The 20,341-nt window shown below is 40.5% G+C and overlaps 5 protein-coding genes across 8 annotated transcripts; 2 read left to right on the plus strand and 3 right to left on the minus strand.

The window, feature by feature from the left end:
• Nucleotides 1-471: 471 nt before the first annotated feature.
• On the minus strand, nt 472-4,468 carry LOC131669532 (vacuolar protein sorting-associated protein 51 homolog). The gene is made up of 10 exons (XM_058944465.1): nt 4,292-4,468; nt 4,052-4,186; nt 3,748-3,969; nt 3,072-3,667; nt 2,787-3,000; nt 2,491-2,715; nt 2,083-2,417; nt 1,806-1,977; nt 1,414-1,526; nt 472-1,190 (listed from the first exon to the last, which is right to left on the minus strand). Exons 1-10 carry the CDS (start codon nt 4,385-4,387, stop codon nt 1,082-1,084), a joined length of 2,217 nt encoding a protein of 738 aa, XP_058800448.1. The 5' UTR covers nt 4,388-4,468; the 3' UTR covers nt 472-1,081.
• Nucleotides 4,469-5,397: 929 nt separating this feature from the next.
• Nucleotides 5,398-6,912, plus strand: LOC131669541 (luciferin sulfotransferase-like). The gene is made up of 5 exons (XM_058944481.1): nt 5,398-5,652; nt 5,757-5,853; nt 5,923-6,224; nt 6,335-6,432; nt 6,497-6,912. Exons 1-5 carry the CDS (start codon nt 5,472-5,474, stop codon nt 6,800-6,802), a joined length of 984 nt encoding a protein of 327 aa, XP_058800464.1. The 5' UTR covers nt 5,398-5,471; the 3' UTR covers nt 6,803-6,912.
• Nucleotides 6,913-6,945: 33 nt separating this feature from the next.
• Nucleotides 6,946-8,275, minus strand: LOC131669510 (putative ankyrin repeat domain-containing protein 30B-like). Its single transcript, XM_058944427.1, has 4 exons — nt 7,785-8,275; nt 7,470-7,709; nt 7,279-7,406; nt 6,946-7,220 (listed from the first exon to the last, which is right to left on the minus strand). Exons 1-4 carry the CDS (start codon nt 7,862-7,864, stop codon nt 6,946-6,948), a joined length of 723 nt encoding a protein of 240 aa, XP_058800410.1. The 5' UTR covers nt 7,865-8,275.
• A 106-nt stretch (nt 8,276-8,381) lies between these two features.
• LOC131669491 (protein Skeletor, isoforms B/C) lies at nt 8,382-11,826 on the plus strand. The gene is made up of 12 exons (XM_058944394.1): nt 8,382-8,821; nt 9,150-9,363; nt 9,460-9,568; nt 9,641-9,879; nt 9,942-10,110; nt 10,184-10,295; nt 10,368-10,504; nt 10,574-10,709; nt 10,771-11,061; nt 11,127-11,381; nt 11,439-11,546; nt 11,618-11,826. The coding sequence occupies exons 1-12, from the start codon at nt 8,734-8,736 to the stop codon at nt 11,815-11,817; spliced, it is 2,058 nt and encodes a 685-aa protein (XP_058800377.1). The 5' UTR covers nt 8,382-8,733; the 3' UTR covers nt 11,818-11,826.
• A 221-nt stretch (nt 11,827-12,047) lies between these two features.
• Nucleotides 12,048-19,007, minus strand: LOC131669492 (protein fem-1 homolog A). Of its 4 annotated transcripts, none has more exons than XM_058944396.1 (9): nt 17,527-17,606; nt 16,528-17,014; nt 15,863-16,171; nt 15,027-15,390; nt 14,898-14,958; nt 14,532-14,711; nt 13,935-14,180; nt 13,723-13,848; nt 12,048-13,623 (listed from the first exon to the last, which is right to left on the minus strand). In XM_058944396.1, exons 2-9 carry the CDS (start codon nt 16,970-16,972, stop codon nt 13,402-13,404), a joined length of 1,953 nt encoding a protein of 650 aa, XP_058800379.1. In that variant the 5' UTR covers nt 16,973-17,014; nt 17,527-17,606; the 3' UTR covers nt 12,048-13,401. The 4 variants fall into 4 exon arrangements, with proteins under 4 accessions (XP_058800379.1, XP_058800378.1, XP_058800380.1 ...); XM_058944395.1 differs by having other exon boundaries at nt 17,417-17,540; XM_058944397.1 differs by lacking the exon at nt 17,527-17,606 and adding an exon at nt 17,421-17,525.
• Nucleotides 19,008-20,341: the final 1,334 nt, after the last annotated feature.

The following is a 20,341-nucleotide window of genomic DNA, read 5'->3' on the forward strand; positions in this document are numbered from 1 at the left end:
AATTGGAGAGACACGCCAGATATCGATGACGACTCGAACTTGGCCTGTGCGCGATGCTGTCAAATAAATAAAAATAGAAGAAAATACGATGTGTCTCGGTTCGCGCGCTCACCATGCGACGTCACTTAAGCCTCATTAGGATCGTTTGACCCCACGGATATGGCGCCGTTTCGTGGTGAATATGGGCGGGCATACCTATACATGCGTGTTGATTACACGGTTTCGTTGGTAGAAATTTCACGACTCGGATATTTTCACGGTGTGTCAACCCTTTTTCGTCGTTTTAAAAGCGTAATGCTTGAGCATTTGTTGCCGCTTTCGCTTTGAAGAATAGCGATTCTTTGTCCAGCTATACTTTCAAAAGCGAGTGATGTTTTTCTTTAATTCAGTTAAGATTTCGGTTAACATTCTTCTAGCTTAACTTTCGTATGGTTAATTTCTGTACAACAATTATACACAATATCACTCGTATAAAAATCAATTTATTAGACGATCATTAAAACGTCTCACAATATAACATTGCACATATAATAATAACAGTATCAAAAGTAAAGCGCTTAAACATGAAAGCTACATTTATAATTAGACAGCGAGACAAACGCACTTCCTCTGTCTCTCTCTCGTCAAACTCGCGCTATTCTCAAATCTGGTACAATCTTGAGCTGTAATTGAATAATAAGCCATGCCGTCGCTGTTCGTCGTTCCATTCATCATTAATACATATTTACAATCGCAATTATAGCCGACGAGCGACACAACGATCGCATGGCATGTGCGCGGCGCGCAGTATAAGCGTCAATCGGGCCAATTCAACGATAAAACGCGCGGGCTGATGCTATATACGTGTGAACGTGGCGGGCGCGAGGCCGCTTACGATTCTTCCGATGAACTAATTTTCGTGCTCATAAAAGCTTTTGTGTGTGTGTATCTCTGTGTGTGTGTGTGTGCGTGTGTGTGGGTGTGGGTGTATGTGTACGTGTGATGCGTGCCTCTATCGCTCTCAATGGGACGTATCATTATCCAATTGAAAATTCAAAGCGTTAGATTGCAGCCGCTCTCTCTCGCGTCGCGTCGGCGTTAATTAATTTCTCTCGCAGATTATGTCCACCACGCTTGGCTCCATCAGCACTGGCTCCAGGCATCTATGTACTGCGCTACCCAGGATCTCATCCAACAAGAAGTGCACTAAGCTGAAAACATCATAACGAAATAGAAAATTGTTATTTATTTATCATTCTCGGAATGTTGATAATAAATAAGACATAGAAAGCTACTTTGAAATGGAAAATATTATTTTTCTGTAATGCAAGAAAGAACTTGACCATTTAACATTTAAACTGGTGGATTCGCGCTAATGCATAATAATCAAATGATCTTTCAAGTGCAAAACGAGGAAACAAATGGATAACTCACTTCTCATCACTGACGAATCGCCAAAGATAAAGTTGCAAATAATGGGTATCGACTTGTATTTGCTGCAGACCGTATTTGCTGAAGGTCCTCAACCTTACACACTCGAGGAAGGTCTGCGAAAAACGGCAATAAAGTAATAAAATTGTAGAAATGAAAATGATTCTGACAAAGCCGGCGCGACAATTGGATAATGACGATAAAGGCTCATTTTGTAAAAGCGTGTTCGCGAGTGGGAGCCACCTGCACGCTATTCTCGTTTCTTTATTACTTGCAGAATGACTTTCGCGAAATCGTCAATTTGAATCGAGAGCAACCGTGACGACCAACGATAGTTTTCAATCACGACTGAAGAATATCCTTTGAAGTTATATTTAGGCGTAGAATTTCTTTACCTTGAGACTGATTTTCACGATTCCCGTTAGAATGGATGCTTTGTTGAATTTCACCGATGAAAAGATTTCGATTCTTTCGGAAAATAATTTGTGGATGTTTGATACGAAGGATGAGTCCAAGTGATTTGGAGTATATGATGACCAGTTTGAGCGGTATTGATGTCTTGAAACACTGAAAGATAAAAAACATCGGTTTCATGAGTTACGAAAATGTTCAAATCTTTCTATACTTTAATACTTTAAATTTTCATGATTTTGGAATTATTCTTAATAATACCTATGAGTTTTTCGACTGCTGTCACTACTTCTGTCAACTTGTCCATCATTATCATCATAGAGAGCAGTGACCTGTGATTCGATAGCCGTGATATCCTCGACAACGCGTTTCATCACTGCTCTAACTGTTCTGGGCTCTATGGTATGCAGCCAATCACGCGTTTCGACTGATTTTCGGAGCATCTGAGAAACTGCAAGTCCTTGCAAACGTACAAAGTTATTCAACAGTTCTTGAGCTGTTTTCTGAAAATTTTCACAGATTTCGATTTCGGATGTGAGATCGCCTTTTGAAGAGGCATATTCTTCTATATTGAATAGGTCATCTGTCGATGTTAACTACGAAAAATAATAATACTCATTAATGTTTCTTCATGCTTTAACAGTTATATTTTTTTTGTTTGGGACTCACGAGATAATGAACATTGCTGTCTTTAAATTCAAGGCACATTTTGCTTAAAAGCAAGAGTAACGTTAATGGAAATTTCGGAGTATCCAATCCCGTGCAAAATCCGTTGGCAGTAGCCGTTAAATGATAGAGAAAGCCAATCACCAGACCTTCCCTAACTTCATCCACGCAAAAACGCTGAAGAAATTGTGGTTTTAAGCCAAATGACAATTCTGGCTGCAAAAATATCTACGAAAAAATATACGTGATTAGTCTTACTTCGAAATCAGTTCAGTTTATGTTTGATTATTTTTACATACAACCAAATCCTGCAATATTCCCTTGACTTTTTCGATAGTAGGCATTACAAGTAGAGCTTGTAGTTCGGGTAAACCGCCATCACTTTCGGAAGACACTTTGGAAGCTAAGGTTTGTCTGACTTTGGCTAGAGTTTCATTTAGATGCTGTTTTAAAGCTGCAAGATGATTGCGGCATTGTTTTCTACCTGCGCTTATGACTATTTCTGTTCCAGTTCTAAAAAAAATGAATAATCTTCATTAGGTAATATACAACTTTTTTGTGAAGTATAAATTTAAGACATTTACCTTGCAAAATCAGTGTCTTCACAGAGTGCATTCATAGCTTGCAATCTTTTATAAAATCTATCCAATGCTCTGACAAGTACTGCTGTGTCAGCTACATTTTCTACTCTCTTTCCAACAAGATCAAAGTACTTCTTCATGTTATTCATGATAAAAGTATTTAACCGAGAAACAGCTTTAGTATCAAAATCATCACTAAATTCATTAGGCTCTAATGGTGGGCGATCAACAAACATATCCTTGTAAGAGGCAACAATCAAACACAAGTCACTCAAGAAACCAGATAAGCTTGCATCCACAAATTCAATTATATCATTTTCACACATATCTCTCAAATTATCCAATTGTTCTGACAGCCGAGCATCTGCATGGGTCAGAAAATCAGCACACAATATATCAGCTGGCTCTTTTAATTGCAACAGCAGATCTACACTTTCTGCCAGAGACTGCATTGATGCATCTTTCTTTTCAAATTGTGCATGCAGTCTTGTTTTCAACTCCTCTACTATATCCTCACAGTCTTTTTGAATACCTTGGAAGGATGGCATGTTAGCGTATTGATTTAATACTTTTTTGGCATGTATGTAGTCTTGTACAGCCTATTTCAAAATAATAAAAAGACAAATGAAATTGTGATACAAAAACTCAAAATTATTTATAATTAATGCTATTGGCATACTTGACGATAGTTCTCTTCGTTTAATTTATCAGTCAACTTATTCGGTAGCTTGAATAAAAATTGCAGTTTTTCCAGTAACGTATGGATTGATGATAATCTTATAATTTGATGTTTGGTACTCTGCAGGGTTGATGATATTTGTTCAGACGATGAAGTGATACTATCCATATTTTTAGCCAATAAGTCCATTGATTCCTCCATCTGGTTAAAGTCATATTTCATCTACAAAAAGTAAACAGCAATTAGATGAATGTCATTGAAATGTAAATTATTTGAAATAAATGTTTTGAGTTCTGGAAAGTACCTTCCTAACAGTATCTGTAGCTGCTATGAATTTATTGTAATTTTCGTAAACGAGAGTTTGCATATCAGAATGTAAAGTTTGTGTATCACGCACAATTTCTGCTTCATGATCCATAACTTGTTTAAGATTACATTGCTAGAGTAAAAATAAACGAAGGTTACTATGAGATTATATGTGTCAATATCTATTAACGATCGTTTCGAGAAAGATTGATAAACATATAACATTGAAAAACCATACCTTGAATAGTTTTTGTAGGTACAATTCAGAATTGAAATTTGGCCCATTGAGGTCATACGGATTTCCTGAACTACTTGAACTTTCAGAAGTCATCATTGACGAAAAGCTGTAACTTCTATTTGCGATAAAAATTACAATAAAAATTGCTTATTATTGCACTCTTGCAGACGAAAGTCAGCTGTCTTACAGTGACACCTGTCATATCCATCAGATGGCGCCACTGATTGAGCTCCGAAATTGAAAAAAAAAACCCGTAAATGACAATCACGCGTTATCTGACGTTTTTCTCGTTTTTCTATTGAAGAAATATGAATAGTAAAATTTTTAGATAATCTTTCGGTGTAAAACTTTGATCTTATGAATGTCTCCCACTATTTTTAATAAAAATGCAATAGTTATTAGTATTTTGGTCACTGTATAACTATCACGTATTTTGACAATTGACGCCAAATTAAGATAGTGAAAAACCAGAATTAAATTTCTTTTCGTTATCAATGGCGTTAGTCAAGTAAGTCGAAATGTAACATATCGCGTACATTGGCTGTCTGATCAGATCACGATCTTTCTCAATCACTTTGTGAAAGCAAAAAGTTCCACTGTTGATCCCAGATAAATTGGAAAATTATGACAAAATTCGAAAAGGTAATATTTTATTTATTGTTAAATTCTTATTATATATTATGAATAAATTGAAATTCCTATTCGTAGAATGCCGACAATTTATCAAAGTGCATCGTAGAATATATTGCGAAGAAGTTTAAGTTTAGTAAAACAATTGTATCACCTAATGGCGATTGTGTAAATTTTATACTGTGCAAGATGTTCCAAAACAAGACAAATTTTCCTAGCAGAAGTTTTGTGAAAAATTCAAATATTTATTGCACATGAAACTTAACGTAATGCCAATAGAAGTCGACAGGAATAGTGTGTTGAAAAAGTCGGTCGAAAGACAATCGACGTATCGCTCACTAAGGTAATTACAGTCTCGTTGTCAAACGAACGATAATAACAGTGTCTTAGGAAAAATTTCGAAACGACGAGTAAATACGCCAGCAAGCATTGTATTATCGTCAGATAACGTTTTTCTATATAAACGATCGCACGAATCGGAGAATCCCACTGGCGCCGAGCGAAAACTTGGCGTATTGAAAATTTACCACGTTAAAGGAAAGTAGCTAAAATGAAACCGGATCTCGATTTAGATCGTCTTGCGTACGAAACATTAGTCGATAAAGCAAAAACGAAATCCATTTGGAAAGATGGTGTGTTTTTGCCGGAAGAATATAACAGAATAGCAGATGCCGTCGAAAATTTCGAAGTGCGCGATGATGATGTGTGGGTGTGCAGTTTCCAAAAGTCAGGTGGGTTTTTACAGATACGTAGTGCGAATCGTCGCTGGTTGTCATTTGAAATATCGAACGGAAAGTTTTACATTTGAGGATAAAGGGAAAGTTAAATTTCGTAGGCACCACCTGGACGCAAGAAATGGTTTGGGGCGTTACGCACGATGCAGATCTAGAAACCACCAAAACCTACCTCAACGAAAGATTTCCATTCCTCGAGTGAGTAGCTCATGTCAAACAGATGTCGGTTGATCATGCCACTCGAATAGTAACTCTTTGGTCGCGCAGATTCACAGGAATAATCATCACAGCGAGAGTGGCAATGCGGGAAAATCATCCAGACTTAGAGAGATGGATCTACGACAGTGTGAATTACTGCAAGGATCTACCTGCGCCAAGACATATCAAGTGTCATTTACCTTTCAACTTGCTACCGCGACAAATCAGGACCGGCGAGAAGAAGCCGAAAATCGTGTACGTAGCCAGGAATCCGAAGGACGTCTGCGTGTCGTTCTATCATCACTCGCTATTGTTGGAAGGATATTGCGGCAATTTTCAGCAGTTTTGCGAGCTTTTCTTGGGGGACAGACGTGAGTGTGACGAGATGTAAATCGCGCCTCGTCAATCGGCGATCAAATATTTTCAGTTTTTTTTTTGTCGGCATCGCGGGATCTTCATTCGCATTTTCATTGTGTCACAGTGAATTACGCACCTTATTGGAATCACGTATTGGGCTTCTGGGAGAAGAGTAAAGGCATGGACAACATAATGTTTATAAGATTCGAGGACATGAAAACGGTAGGTCGCCGTAAGACACTCGCCAAAAGACGTCTATCGGTCGATAATTTAACTTCTTTCGCAGAACCTTCCGGACGTGATAAGAAAAACCGCAGCGTTCTACGGCAAACAACTGAGCGACTCGCAAGTGAACAAGCTGGCGGAGCACTTGAGCTTCGCGAGCATGAAGAAGAATCCGTCGCTGAACAAGGAGAGAACCGTGGAGATCATCAGTGAAATGAAAGTCTTCGGGGAGCACAGGCCCAAAGGCGAATTCATTAGGAATGGCACGGTCGGTCAGTGGAAGGAGAAGATGAGCGACGAGACGATCGCAAGGTTCAACAAGTGGATAGCCGACAATTTAAAAAATCACTTGGATTACAAAGTCTAATTACAATTCGTTTGCTTTGCGACATTTACTTACGGCACGAGTGTACATCCAAGCACACGATAAACGAAAAACAAAAGCAAAAGAAAGTAAATAAATAAATAAATAAATAAACGAGCCACGTACGCGTGTAAAAGCTGTCGTTCTTAGCCATCATCGTGCTCGCACTCGTCGTAAGCTCGTCGCTTTGACGGCAGCATGTCGAGCATGATCTCCTCTCGAAGGCGTCGAGTGGACGTCCCGGTGAACGGACTGGGTCGCTCGACGACGCCCCAGCGCCGACTCGACAGCTCGAGGACGCAGTCGCGCCTCCGGCGTATTATCGCCAGATGAAGCGCGTTCAATCCGTGCCTGTCGACCGCGTTCGGATCGGCTTGGCGCGCCAGCAGACCGCTGAACACCTCGTAGCTCGCGAGGTAGACTGCGGAAGCGACATTTCGTTGCAGACGGAAGCGAGGTGATCGCAAAGTCGCAGTCACCGGAAATCATGAGGGGCGTGCGCCCGTCGCGGTCCGCCGCCTCAATGGACAGTCCGCAGTCGAGTAGCGCCGCAAGATTGCTCAGCCGCTCGCCGACCACGGCGTAGAACAGGCAGCTCCATCCGTTCCTAGGCCCGAGCCAATCGGGATGAGGAAGATGCGCCCTCCGCGATGGCCGCGGGCGCACTTACACGTCGGTCTTACTCACGTCGGCGCCTTTCTTAATCAGCACGCTCAGTATCTCCGGATTCTTCGCGCAGCGGGCGGCGTGCATCAGCGCCGTTCTGCCGCAGGCTTGCGTCAGCGTGGAGTTCAGATCGGTCGGCAGCTTGTCGATCAGAAAGCCGACGATCATCGGATCCGAGCGATCGATCGCCGTCGTCAGCGGTGTCGTCGAGTGCCACGTTGGATAGTGCAGGTCCATCGTCGGGCTTGAAAAGAAAGTACAACGATCTCCGAGGGGAAAGCGATTACCTCGTTTTTCGCCGAATCGCGCGTCACGTTACTTGTTATTCACGTGCTCGCGGATCCTCTTCATCGTCCCGAACTTGATCAGTTGGACGAGTCGCTCCTCGGCTGCCGGCATCCTCCAAGCCGTAATCGCGTGTGCACGAAGCCTCGTGCCCTACTGCGGCCCGTACATCAGAAAAGCTCCGAGCTTTGCGCTGCTCGCCGAAGAGCTTCCTATCGATTAAGCGCGTCGCTAAGGCTGGCGGCTGACGACGATGGGACGTCCAAGTCGCCAGGTCGTAGGTTACTGGGTTACACTTTGACGCGAGGCGCGTACGCTTTCATTGACAAATGCCGACTGGCAACATTAATTGCACCTGTTACTCTCTGTATCCGACGTTTTGTATAATTATTTTCGTCTGTTTTTCAAGCCCCGATTTCCGCAAGAACGTATCCAAAGGACAACGTACGTTTCATTTAGCCTTGAATAAACTTCTCGAGCGTAGAAACGGAATGCGAATTTCTCAATGAGTCTTCGTTAAAACCGAGGACTGATCGATCCCACGCGTGCCGCAAGCTTTAGCTTCGGTGCTATCCCGGCACGAGCGGGAATATTGCTCTTTGTCAAAAGGGCCGACAACGAAGAAAGACAGCGATAACTCGCACGAGCGAGATTGGGTCGGAGCGGTACCACCCCTGCACGCCTGCATCCATCTATCCTTACGCACTCCTACGTGATGCCCAAGAGTCTGAATTCCAAGGCCCTCTTGCGCACTTGCCTCATCCCCACCTCTGCCTCTTTGGCGAACCAGCCTGGAAGGCCACTTTCTCCAGCGAGACAAGCAGCGGCGGCAACAGTAGTCGGCTGACGGGATACCGTTCGGGGCCCGCGCGACCGCTTCGCGAGTTAACAAAACGCACGCCTCTCTTCGTTGACAAACGCCGAGGATAAACTGAAGGGCTGGCAGGGATGATAGGTCGAGCGAGGGGAGAATCGTCGCGGCTATGAAAAGGCCAATCTACTGCCACTGCTGCTACCAGCTGCTGCTGCTGCTGCTGCTGCTGCTCGGCCTTGCTTTGCTGGCTTCTTCTGGTGAGCATGACGTTCGAAACGAAAAAAACCCGTGCGTGTATGCGTGCGACTGGTTTCCGCGGGACGCTGACGCGCGAGCAATGAATCACGCTCGATTCTGCTTTTTTTTGGCTTTTTTTTTTCCTTACTTCTGGTGCCACGAGAAAGTCATCGATGTAACGGTCTACGCGAGAGACGGCCAAAGAGCCAAATAATTAACGGTCAAGCAATCGACTTTCTATTCATAAAACAGCGACGAGAACAATATTAAATGAACGTGGGTGGAAATCCATTCAGCGAAAAGAATGCCGGGTCTCTTGAAAAACTGTAATTTCATGATTTGCACTAGCGGAAGATGATGGTTCGTATATGGGCAAACACATCGCTAAGCTGAACACCAGGCACCATCAGGTCAGCGGCAGCGTGTACGCGGTCGACGAGTACACGTTGCTGCTCACCCAGTTCAGCTACGACGGTACCGGCGCCGACGCATTCTTCTACGCTGGCTCAACGAACGCTGGTCCGGGACCGACGGGATTTATTGTGCCCGACGAGTATGGAAAGTGAGTGTATGAGTTTTGCTTCTCTTTTTCTCATATTAACTTAATTTCTTCGAGAAACGATCGGTCATTGTAATTTAATTGTCTCGCGTGACGAAGAACCAACGTCCTCGGTCGCTATCACAACAAGGACTTCACTCTGACGCTGCCCGAAGGCAAGAAGATCACCGAGATCAAATGGTTCGCCGTTTACGATCTCAGCTCTCAGGTAGTTTTACCGAATCTCGTGTCTATTCAAGCCTCACACCAAATAACGACCGGTCGATCTCGTTACCAACAGAATCCCTTCGGCGACATCACCATACCAGACAATTTCGATCCACCAGCGCCACAAAAAATATCCCAGCTGACAAAGGCGTCGCGCAACGTGTCATCCGACTCAATAATCATCATCGATGCCAAGACCATCAGTATACCGAGGCTAACGTACGATGGTTCGGGCGAAGAAACTCATTTCTATGTGGGACAAGGCTCAAGACCATCGCCTAAGGGTACCAAACTTTCCGATGAATATGGATAGTAAGTTTCTCGTTCTTTTGTAGTTATGTATGTAGATTTATTGACGTTTGCTTGGCGTGTAGTTTGGATCCGCTACGTGCTTATAACGAAGAAAATGTGATTATTCAATTGCCCGGGGACATGACCGTTTCGAATATTGATTGGTTGAGCATCTACGATGTGAAGACCAAGTCGAATTTCGGTTCGGTTATTATTCCAAAAGGATTAAATGTGCCGCCGTCGCTGGTTAAAGTTAGTAAATTTGTTTCGTTTTTTTTTCTGGCAAAGGTTAAATGACTCGATAAAAGCTTAAATTTGGATTTAGGTAATCAAGCTGTTAAAGAATATGCCAAATTGTGTACAGCTTCACAAGCGATTTCAAGTCGGTTGGGAGATCTTCGGACCTCAGATAACCATACAACTCTCCGGCGAAATCGGTTTGTCAAATGAGAACTTCTATTCAGCGAAATTTTGTTGTTTTCTTGTAACATTGAATGTTTTCTCCTCAGCGAACAACGAGTACATGGCATTTGGATTTTCCGGCTCGGAAGAGAAGAGTCAAATGGAAGGGGCTGATGTGACGATTGCATACATGGACGACGCGAGAGGCTATGCCGCTGATTACAACATCACTGCTAAAGCGCCGGTACGGTATTTCTCATTGGGTTTTAGCTGTCCGCGGAATAATTAGCAAAGCCATCTTGTTGTTTTTTAGTGCTCCAAAGTGCTTGGCCAATACAAAGGGGTGTGCAAAGACGAGCTTGTCGGTGGGCAAGATAGCAACCAACTGTTCACCGCGACAAAACAAGACGGAATAACGATCATCACTTACAGGAGAAATCTGATATCTTGTAAGTTGCGCTCTCTTCCATCGAATTGGCCATCTTATTAATTCGAGTTTCTTCTTCGCAGCCGATCTCGGCGACAAAGAGCTACCAACCAACGGCTCGGTTTACGTGATCTGGGCGCTTGGTCATCTCGACGAGAACAGGGAGCCGAGTTTCCATGACTTTTACCCAAAGAGTAATTTAAAACTCGAATTAGGTAGATCCGAGCCTGAAAATACTTGCGTTGACTTCACCACTTCGAATACGAAACTAATCGAACCGTGGGAAAAGAATGAAATTTTTGACAGGAGTATTCGAACATTCAGAGCTACCATCGGACCATCCGGTGGTCAGAGAGGATATCAATCGATTACCGGTGCGTCTTCTTCACTTTCCTTCGTGCAACAAAAAGGAATGGAATCGAAATGTTGCTTTTTGCAGGGCAAACGTCCACGGGACTGGCTTGGTTTATCAATGGACAGCTGATACCAGAGCTGTACCTACGTCGAGGTTTGACCTACCATTTCCGCGTTTACGGTGGTAACAATCCACACAGTTCGAATCTCTATCATCCACTGATCATAACTGACGAGCCACACGGAGGTTACGACCGATTGAGTGACAATGCGCAGAGCAGAGTTCGCGTACTCGCTGGAGTGGAATTTACGAGAAGGGGACGACCGAGACCCACTGCTGGTATGCTCTGCTAAGCTTGAACCTCAGGTTTAAGTCTGACGCCACTTTGTTTTGTAGTGGGGCCCTTGTGTTTGAGTAAGCATAGCGATCGAGATCGTCGACTCGACGACGATTTCCCGACCTTCCGGCATTTCAATAGGACGTTGGTTCATACTTGCGAGCCAGGTGAGCTTTTGTTTTGATTGCGTTACTTTTCGCATCTACGTAGATAGATCCGCATTTTTTTTTGTAAATAGGTGACGCTGGAATCCTCAAAGTAATGCCAAACTCCTCATGGCCGGATATTGTCTACTACAATTCCTTTACTCACGCAAACATGGGTTGGAAAATTCACGTTGTAGACACTTACTTGAAGAATTTCGCCTCGGGTCCTTCCCACTGCTCACTTGTCTCGATGACACTATCAATTCTATTTGTTGTTGCTACGGCTATGTGAGCCAAGAATGCTGTTTTACTGCTCCTTTTTTATGCGTGTTTTACATGTTTTTTTTTATACTTGAGTAAAAATGATTTTCGATAAAGAAACTTTATCTAGTACACGATTTCTAATCATACAGAATAAGTAAGTTTAAAGAAAAACTATTTTAATAAGGTTTGCAAATAAAAGAGAGAAGCATGGCTGAGTTACAACATATGTCTCTTTATTTGTTTTTTTTGTAGTATGGATTTTAAAATATTTTTTAAGTTTAGCACATTATTAATTGAACGCTCTAGTGAAGCTAAATTACTTCAAAAATACACAAATATAATTTTCTAAATTCTAATCGCTTTATAAATCTTGAAAATTAATTTTTGCATATCTAAACAAAGCGCTATTGTAATATAAAAAAGATTTTAGCTCAATAAATAACAGAGACTTTTCCTACAAAAATAAATAGTTCAAACCTTTTATTGGAAACCTACGTGTTACAAAAAACAAAAAAAAGTGCTTTGATTGAATATTGACACGTATTATTTGTAAATTGAAGGTCGATTAGATATGCTATACGATATTCTTCTTTATTATTGTTTATATAATTGTATTAACGTAGTAACAGTTATTGCATTATCAACTAAAAACAATGTTAATAATTTCTCAAACGCTTTTAGAAATTACTTTTCATGGAAGTTTGCGCTCGAAGTATATGTACGTCGATGATAAGTAATTTCGTATGGTGTTATATGACATTTTTTACGTATTCTCTATTTTCTTTTTTTACTCTCACGTTCATTCGCACTCACATGAAACATGCTCTTAAGAAATGTTTTTTAACTAGTTATCACGTGCGTAGGTCCTCATGAAAAGGACTACGATTTTCTGCAGCCTTTCGATTACATTTACAGATACATAGATAAAATTTTCATTAGTTATTCGTTGCGCGACTGCGCTAGAGCCTTTTCATCTCTTTAACTTATGATGAAAAATATCTTTTATTTACAGTTGAGATTTTAAATTAATCCAAATTTTATCGTAAAATTGATTAAAGTGTTTATTAAAAATTAATTTAAAAGTAATGTTGAGACTTGACAACATTTTTTTTCTCGTAAAATTAGATGTATAAAGCAAGAATAAAATTCTCCAATAAATTATTATTGCTTCGTAATTCTCACGCGGTGACATTTTTACTATAACCTCCAAAATTCAAATAGAACAAGTTGACTTTCAAAATTTTGGATTCAATAATTAGTATAAATTATTAAACAATTAAAAACTCCATGAGAATTCATTAATTAATTTACAATCGTTTACAACACACAGAATAAAACTTCTGTAATAATGTAAAAATAAAACAATCTAAATTTACATTATCAATTCAACTAAGACAGTTATCAATAAACATAACAATAGCTTAACACTTTGTATTAATTTCAAAACGAATATCTGGAATACAATAATAAAATACGTAAATTGGCAATGTTGAAAAATACGATAAAAAATAAAAGAAAAAAGAAGAAATTCCACGCATCGGAATACAAAAAATTATACAACGAAGAATAAAGGAATTTGTGTTATTTACAGTATCTAAATTACACGCTTATCTTATTCCATATGAAATTTGAGAAAATGTTGTAGTGTTACAGGCAATTCCGTGCACTTTATACCATACTTGGAAATCGCTTGAGCCGCATGGCACTGAAGAGTTATGTACTTGACAAGATTAACATTGTTGAGGGAGTTTGAAGATATTAGGCGAGCTGGAATATCACCGGCTTTGTTTGGCACGTCCAAGTGAGCACCGTAATCCAATAATAACTTAATTAACTGTAATTTAAGAAATTTATGAGTCGACAGAAAAAACGACTTGACGTAATGGATTATTCGCCTAGAGATTTATTATTTAATAAACGTTATTGTACATACCGAATTCTGAAAATTATAAACATTGCTAGCTATATGAAGAGGCGTTGATCGAGATTCATTGCGTGCGTTTACGTGCGCACCGCATTCTAGAAGAAGCTTAACGACTTCCAAGTTAGGGAATATTTTCTGCAAAAAAGAGAAAAAAAGATACATGATAGAATGATACAACTTGAAATGAATGAATATGGTTTTTTACGAGAACAACGACTTACTTGAACATCATCGGCGTTGAAATAACTGGAGTTTATTGTGTTTAGGCACGAGACACAAAGATGCAATATCGTATCTTCGGTTGATGCTGATCTCGGGTTTTCTTTGACCAATCTATGCACCAACTGCTTCATTTCCAGTTTTTCTTCGTTCGTCTGTGCCGTCTCGATGAGCAAGTAAATTAGATGCGTTACGCACTTTAATATACAATCGTAGGTCTCTCCTTGTCTTTTATGTACTGGTCGGTACTGGAATATTTATAAAGGTATTTGTAAATTTACGGAAAAACGTTTAAAAAAACCAAAAGATAGCCTTTTGTTTCCGATCATCGCGTTGATTTAATGAATATAAAATTCTACAAAAAGAGGAATTATCATTTTTTTATTTAAATTAGCTTTGCAAATAGACATTGTTTCTATTTTTCTGCATAAACATGAAATTTTATACTTTGATATTTAAATCTAAATAGTTGTGTTCATTTTTAAAATAAAATTTAAAAAACTAACAAAATGTAATAATAGAGTGAAACAATCTGATTAATATACTTATTTAAAAAAAGTAGCGCGATAAAGAATATATAACGTTGAATAATTTATTACCTGGAGTAATCGCTTGGCCTCACTGAGAGGTTTAGTGATTAATTTGAATACCGTGACTACATCATGGAATCGAGGTTCTTGTTTTTCTCGAATGCGGTCTAGTTCAAGTGCTTTCTCATTCAGGTCGACCATAAGTCGGACTAGGGCTTGAGCGGTAAAGCAGGTATCAGAGTATAAAATCTAAAGTTAACAGAGAAAGTCACTGAATAAGACATATTTTATCAGAATTTTTCACGTTACAATCTGATTATAAAATTGCTGTGATAAATTTTCGCCTCTTTTGAAATATAAATAATTTAATCTTTACGTCTTTTTTTGAGAATGTATGTAACAAGTTGAAAAATAATTAAAAAGTTTTGAACTTACGGAATCTTTTTCAACACGAATCTCCAAAGCACGTGTCCACAAGTCTATACAATACTGATAACTGAAAATCAAAATAAAAACATAAGAATGACTTAATATTTATGATAATGCAAAATAGAAAAAACTTACCGTAAAGCATCGGCATATGAAGCGCCTCTGTACATAAGTCTAAATAGCGTATCCTTGTGATAGGCCCCGAGAATTCTTTCACAAATAAGTAAGCTCTGGATCCTAATGGTATCGAGATCGAGCATGATAGTATTCAGTTCGTCGACGGTACTAAACTCTACCATATTTCTAAAGCTTTCTCGTTTGGGGTAATTCGGCCTTTTAGGTAAAGGATTACCATCGATACCATTGATATTACGAATTGCCAATGCTGTTTGCCAATATTTAAAGGCCAATTGGGTGTCGCTGTGCTCATCAAAGAACGTCGAACCGATCAACTCGTGCGCATCAGCTAGTCGCTCTGGTGGATAGTTTATCTTCTCGACTGGAATAATCATTGACAATGACAATGAAAGTATTTGATCGCGTGAAAAAAATATGAGAGAACGGTCGAGTTTAATGAACGGTGTTTTTTTCATTTTAATCAAAGCAAAAAGTGATTAATCGATGAATTACATTCCGTGACTTAACAATTTCTGCGACATCGATAATGTTACTGGTATCTTTTTTTTCAATTTACCGAAAATCTGAGAATACATCGGTATCATAATTGTAGAATAATCAAGTTTTGACAATGAAATAATTATTTTGTGTAATTTATCATTCTTCGTAATTAATTATTCGTATCGATCACGTTAAGAAAAGAAGATAAACATCTTTTTTGAATGCGGATCGACTACGTTAAGCATTCTTAATTTTATACTTTAATTACATTCTAAATCAGTACTCAAAAGCTTATCATTGATAAAATGGATAATAGGTAATCATAAGATAAAATAATCTTTAACGATCCTTACTTAAGTAATCAAAAATTTGTGTAGCACCCTTGAGACACGCAGTTTGCAGCGCATCATCGTTATATCTCGACCTAAGATGTGGATTGGCATTGTATTCAAGCAACAATTTCATAGTTTCGAACCTATGTTCCTGTATAGCATAATGTAATGCAGTTTTGCTTTGTATGTCAGTAGCATTAACATTAGCCCCATGTTGAAGGAGATAAGTACAAAGCTCGACACTTTGTACGGAGTTGATGAGGCACGTGCCACCATTGAAGTTTGCTTGCAATATGTCTGCACCGTTCTCCACCAGACAACACACAATATCTGAAATGATAAACGATGGTGAAATCACAATCGAAGGACTGATAATTGATTCAGTAACGGGTGGTCGGAAGCAAACTTTGAATTTGACGCGCACGTTTCAACACTATCCGCACACTGCAACAAATAGCATTGACACACGCGTTTGTGAGCATTAACCCAGACCTGCCTTGGCACAAAAATCTTGGCTCAGTTTGCGACGCAGATACATCAATGTCGATTAAAGAAGCATACCAAAGAAGCATACTAAAGAAGCATCAAATGACTATATCAAAGCTGCTAAAACTTTGTCTCTTATAAATAATAATTTTTATTCAAACAACATGCCTATCGATTAAATACTAAGAACAGATAGATACCTAGATGCGTCATGAAACAGGCAGATCTGACAGGTGTGGAGCCAGAGTCGGATATAGCATTAACATCAGCACCATGAGAAATGAGACATTTTAATACAGGCAGCTTGCCAGATACAGCAGCACACCACAGAGGAGTAACACAGTGAATGGATCTGTCGTCAGGTACTTCATACAGGCCTCTCTGTTCGATGTCTGCATGGCAGACTTTTATGAGATACTCCACTATCTCCACGTGACCCCTCTTACACACAATAAATAACGGAGCACAGCCATCTCTGGTTCGAGAAACCAACTGTTTTAGATCTTCGGGCTTATGTTTCTCCAATTTACTTCTAAGGAAGTATGTTAGTCTAGCTCCTGGTGCAGCATGCTTGCACTCTTGCATAAGATCATCAAACAGCTCATCCATAGAATTTGATGTTGACTGTCGACTGTTGATCCACATTGTAGTCCAGCGCCAACAAGTCCTTCTTGCAACTGCTTCTCTCTGCGAATCACAAAAATTATAAATCAATGAAAAATACCTCTTACCAAAAATATAATAGAAAATATAATATAGTATATGTAGAAGTAAGAGTTGTTCTAGTTCTCTTTACAGGATGGTATTCATATCTATACATAGTATTGATTAGAATTGAGTTTAAGATAATAAAAGATTAGATAAACAAATTTTAACAAGAGATGTCAATGAGAATGTGTTGATCAGACAAGCCAGCATTGACTGTGACAGACATTAGCCACTCACAATAACATTACCAAATCAATCAAAAATACTTCCTAATGTTTGTTTGTCTATGCACACATTACAATACATACACTTGATTCTATACAAATCAAATGCCTTATCTATTCAGAACTGAAAAGATTTAAAAAAAAATGCGTCACTCACTCACAAATTAATCAACCAAGGCGTTAAAAGAAAATGAAAAAAATTCGTGTAAAACTCGTGCCGTTAACTCCGTTAATTCGAGATAGCTGATTAATCACTTCGATGCTTACTCAGTCGTCTGTCGTGTCTAACAGTATACCAAGTCGTAGAGCACAGCCCGGCCGACAATAAAGTGCGTAAAATTTCAAGTGCGAGCCGTCGTCGCCGAGCGACGTCGTCAATGAACTTCTCTGTATCTCTCTTACGCTCTGGTGTGCAGAGACCTATTAATAAACTATCGGACTTTTGTCGTCAGGGAATATAGAACTGTATACCTGCTCGCGCTGTATCGCGCGCGTCAAGTGATTCACGGCTGCAGCTACAGCTGCAGTAAGTATAACAACAAAGGGCTTCCGTGATATGTCTGCAGGCGAGTTCCGATTAAGGGATTCGACCGTGACGCCGAACAAAGGACTGGTTTTAAACGCATGCAACGCAACAAAGTATGACGCGCGTGAGAGCGAACGTTCTTTTGATGACGTCGCCAGATACAATAGTTACGCTTGAATAATAAAAAAACGGAAATCGCATGACAATTTATGTTGATAGCGTCGCACTCTGTGACTCATTGCGCGCGATGTCGGTGCACGCGATTTTCCTCTTGTTTTGGTTATCGCTCTTTAATTGTGGACCTATTTGTTCTTTTGCTGTCTTTTCAATCGATCGCTAAAGGTCATTGTTAAAAATACCCATTTGTTTGCATTTTATGATTGTCGAATACAAAAATAGAGAAACGAGAGCGGAAAGATGCGCGCGAGAGGAGAAAACTCTTCAGTAATTTTCCATAAAATAAACACGACGATATAGTTCCATACCCCTTGATAGTAAGCCATAGAGCATCGCGCAAAATAACTCTTCATGGTGACGGTTCCTGCTGTTTAACTCTGATTAGAGTAGCGATAACCTGGGAGATTCAGTAGGGAATGAATCAATAATGCCACCATGCATATGCACATGAAAGCCGAACAAACGAAAAGAAAAAATAAAAAAACGAGCAAGCAAGAGATGTAAATGTATTATCACGATAAGTGAATCATATCAATTAGTCTGGGCAACGAACTCGCGAGTGAGCCAGTGTGTGTGTATACCGTATGATGATGATGGTGAGTGGTAAGTAAACAAAGCACGCAAGATAGGCACAGAAAGGCGCTTGAGTCAAACCTTTAAAGATGATGCTGCTGTTGGTAATGGTGGTGATGGGCCATATGACGACGACGCCGACGACGACGGCGGCGACGACGACGACGACGACGACGACGACGACGGCGACGACGACGACGACGACGACGACGACGACGACGACGACGACGGCGGCGACGGCGACGGCGACGACGACGACGACGACGGCGGCGACGATGGACGAGCCACTGTTGCGTAGGTGTTGGAAAAGCGTCGAATATATACCACGATTGTTGAGCGGCACAACAGAACCGCGACGACTGATGACCGCGGTATTAAATCCGCACCACCACACTCCCCTGGCAAGCGCCGAGAAACTTCAACTTTACTAACACATATCACACGCAGACTAAATCGAAAGACTTGCTGCTGCTGCTGCTGCTGCAAGATCAGCTCAGCTGAGACTGGCAAGCTGCACCTGACGCGCATGCGCGCTTTGCACTTGGGGGGGTTTTTATTTGAAAAAATTGGAGTGCGCGCGTGTTTCGATATGCACGTCATGAGAACAGCATAATTGCGCGATGACTAGATCGATGCTAGATAAGAAACTTTGTGAATGAATATAGCTGTATGCTCGTGTGCTTACGCGTGTTTACAACTAGTTGTGAGGTTTTTTACGCGCGAGCGGCAAAGACGTTTTATCCACTACACGGTCGGGTAATTTGTTTTAGTTAGCTTCGGGACTGATTGCATTTTAATTGTGATTTTTAAGTCATTACGGCGGAGCGGAAAATTGAGCAATTCAGATGGTCACCTTAAAAAATTTCAAGGCCAATGACAATCTATTTCGATGAATTTTGAAAGCACAGCAATATACATTTGTTAAACGGATATAATATATTTGCTGATTCAACGAACATGAAATGTTACGATCTTAGCATTAATTCTATCAAGCTCTTCGCTTATTACTGTTTCAAACTGGTTTCTTTGCGGACAGTGTAATTGTTTTCCCAAGTTAAAAATAACTACAAATATAAACAATAACACATTTAATTAAATATGTATGTTAGTAAATTGACTCCTTTCGAAAGTTTCCTTGTGTAATCGAAGATGATGAAAAATTCATATATCTCCACTAGAGCCATTTATCGGCCTGTTCGCGTTGATTAATCACCGGAAATGGTTGTATCCGAAACGTTGGTTCTTAAACTAGAAACTCCCTCGGACAGCTTTGGATAAATGAACGACTGAAAACAAAAAAAAAACTCGCAAAAAAGAAAGTGGGGAGAAAACTACAGACCCTAAAACTGATATCACCGCGAGAAAAACAACAGTTATCTCATCGTCCGAACGATAGTCACGCAAAGGTAGAATCAAAGTAAATTGATTTATACGGCATATACCCGAAGTATGTACATCTCTCTCACCATCATGCTGGCTGCTGCTGGGTAATGACGATTCGCCGACGCGCGCGGGCGCGTCCTAAAAGTGCGCGCGGCTTGTATTTTTGGCAACTCGACGTGCACTCCTTGGCAATGCGATGCGCTCGTCGTCGTTGGCAGCAGTCGCGCGCTACGCCACTACTGCCCGACGCCGCCGCTCTACCACTTTCTCCGAGCTGCCGGAGAGCGTCTATAGGTGAAACTTCCTCCTCTCACGCAAAACGTAATTGCTCTCTCTCTCTCTATCGCCCGCGTCTGTTTACACTTTCTTTGGCCTCGCGAGAGACGGTCGGAGGCTGCTCTTGCCTGGAAATGACGGTCGCAG

This window comes from Phymastichus coffea, unplaced genomic scaffold, assembly GCF_024137745.1.
Source record: "Phymastichus coffea isolate CEN01 unplaced genomic scaffold, Cenicafe_Pcof_1.1 PCOF00094, whole genome shotgun sequence".
Classification (NCBI taxonomy): Eukaryota; Metazoa; Arthropoda; class Insecta; order Hymenoptera; family Eulophidae; genus Phymastichus; species Phymastichus coffea.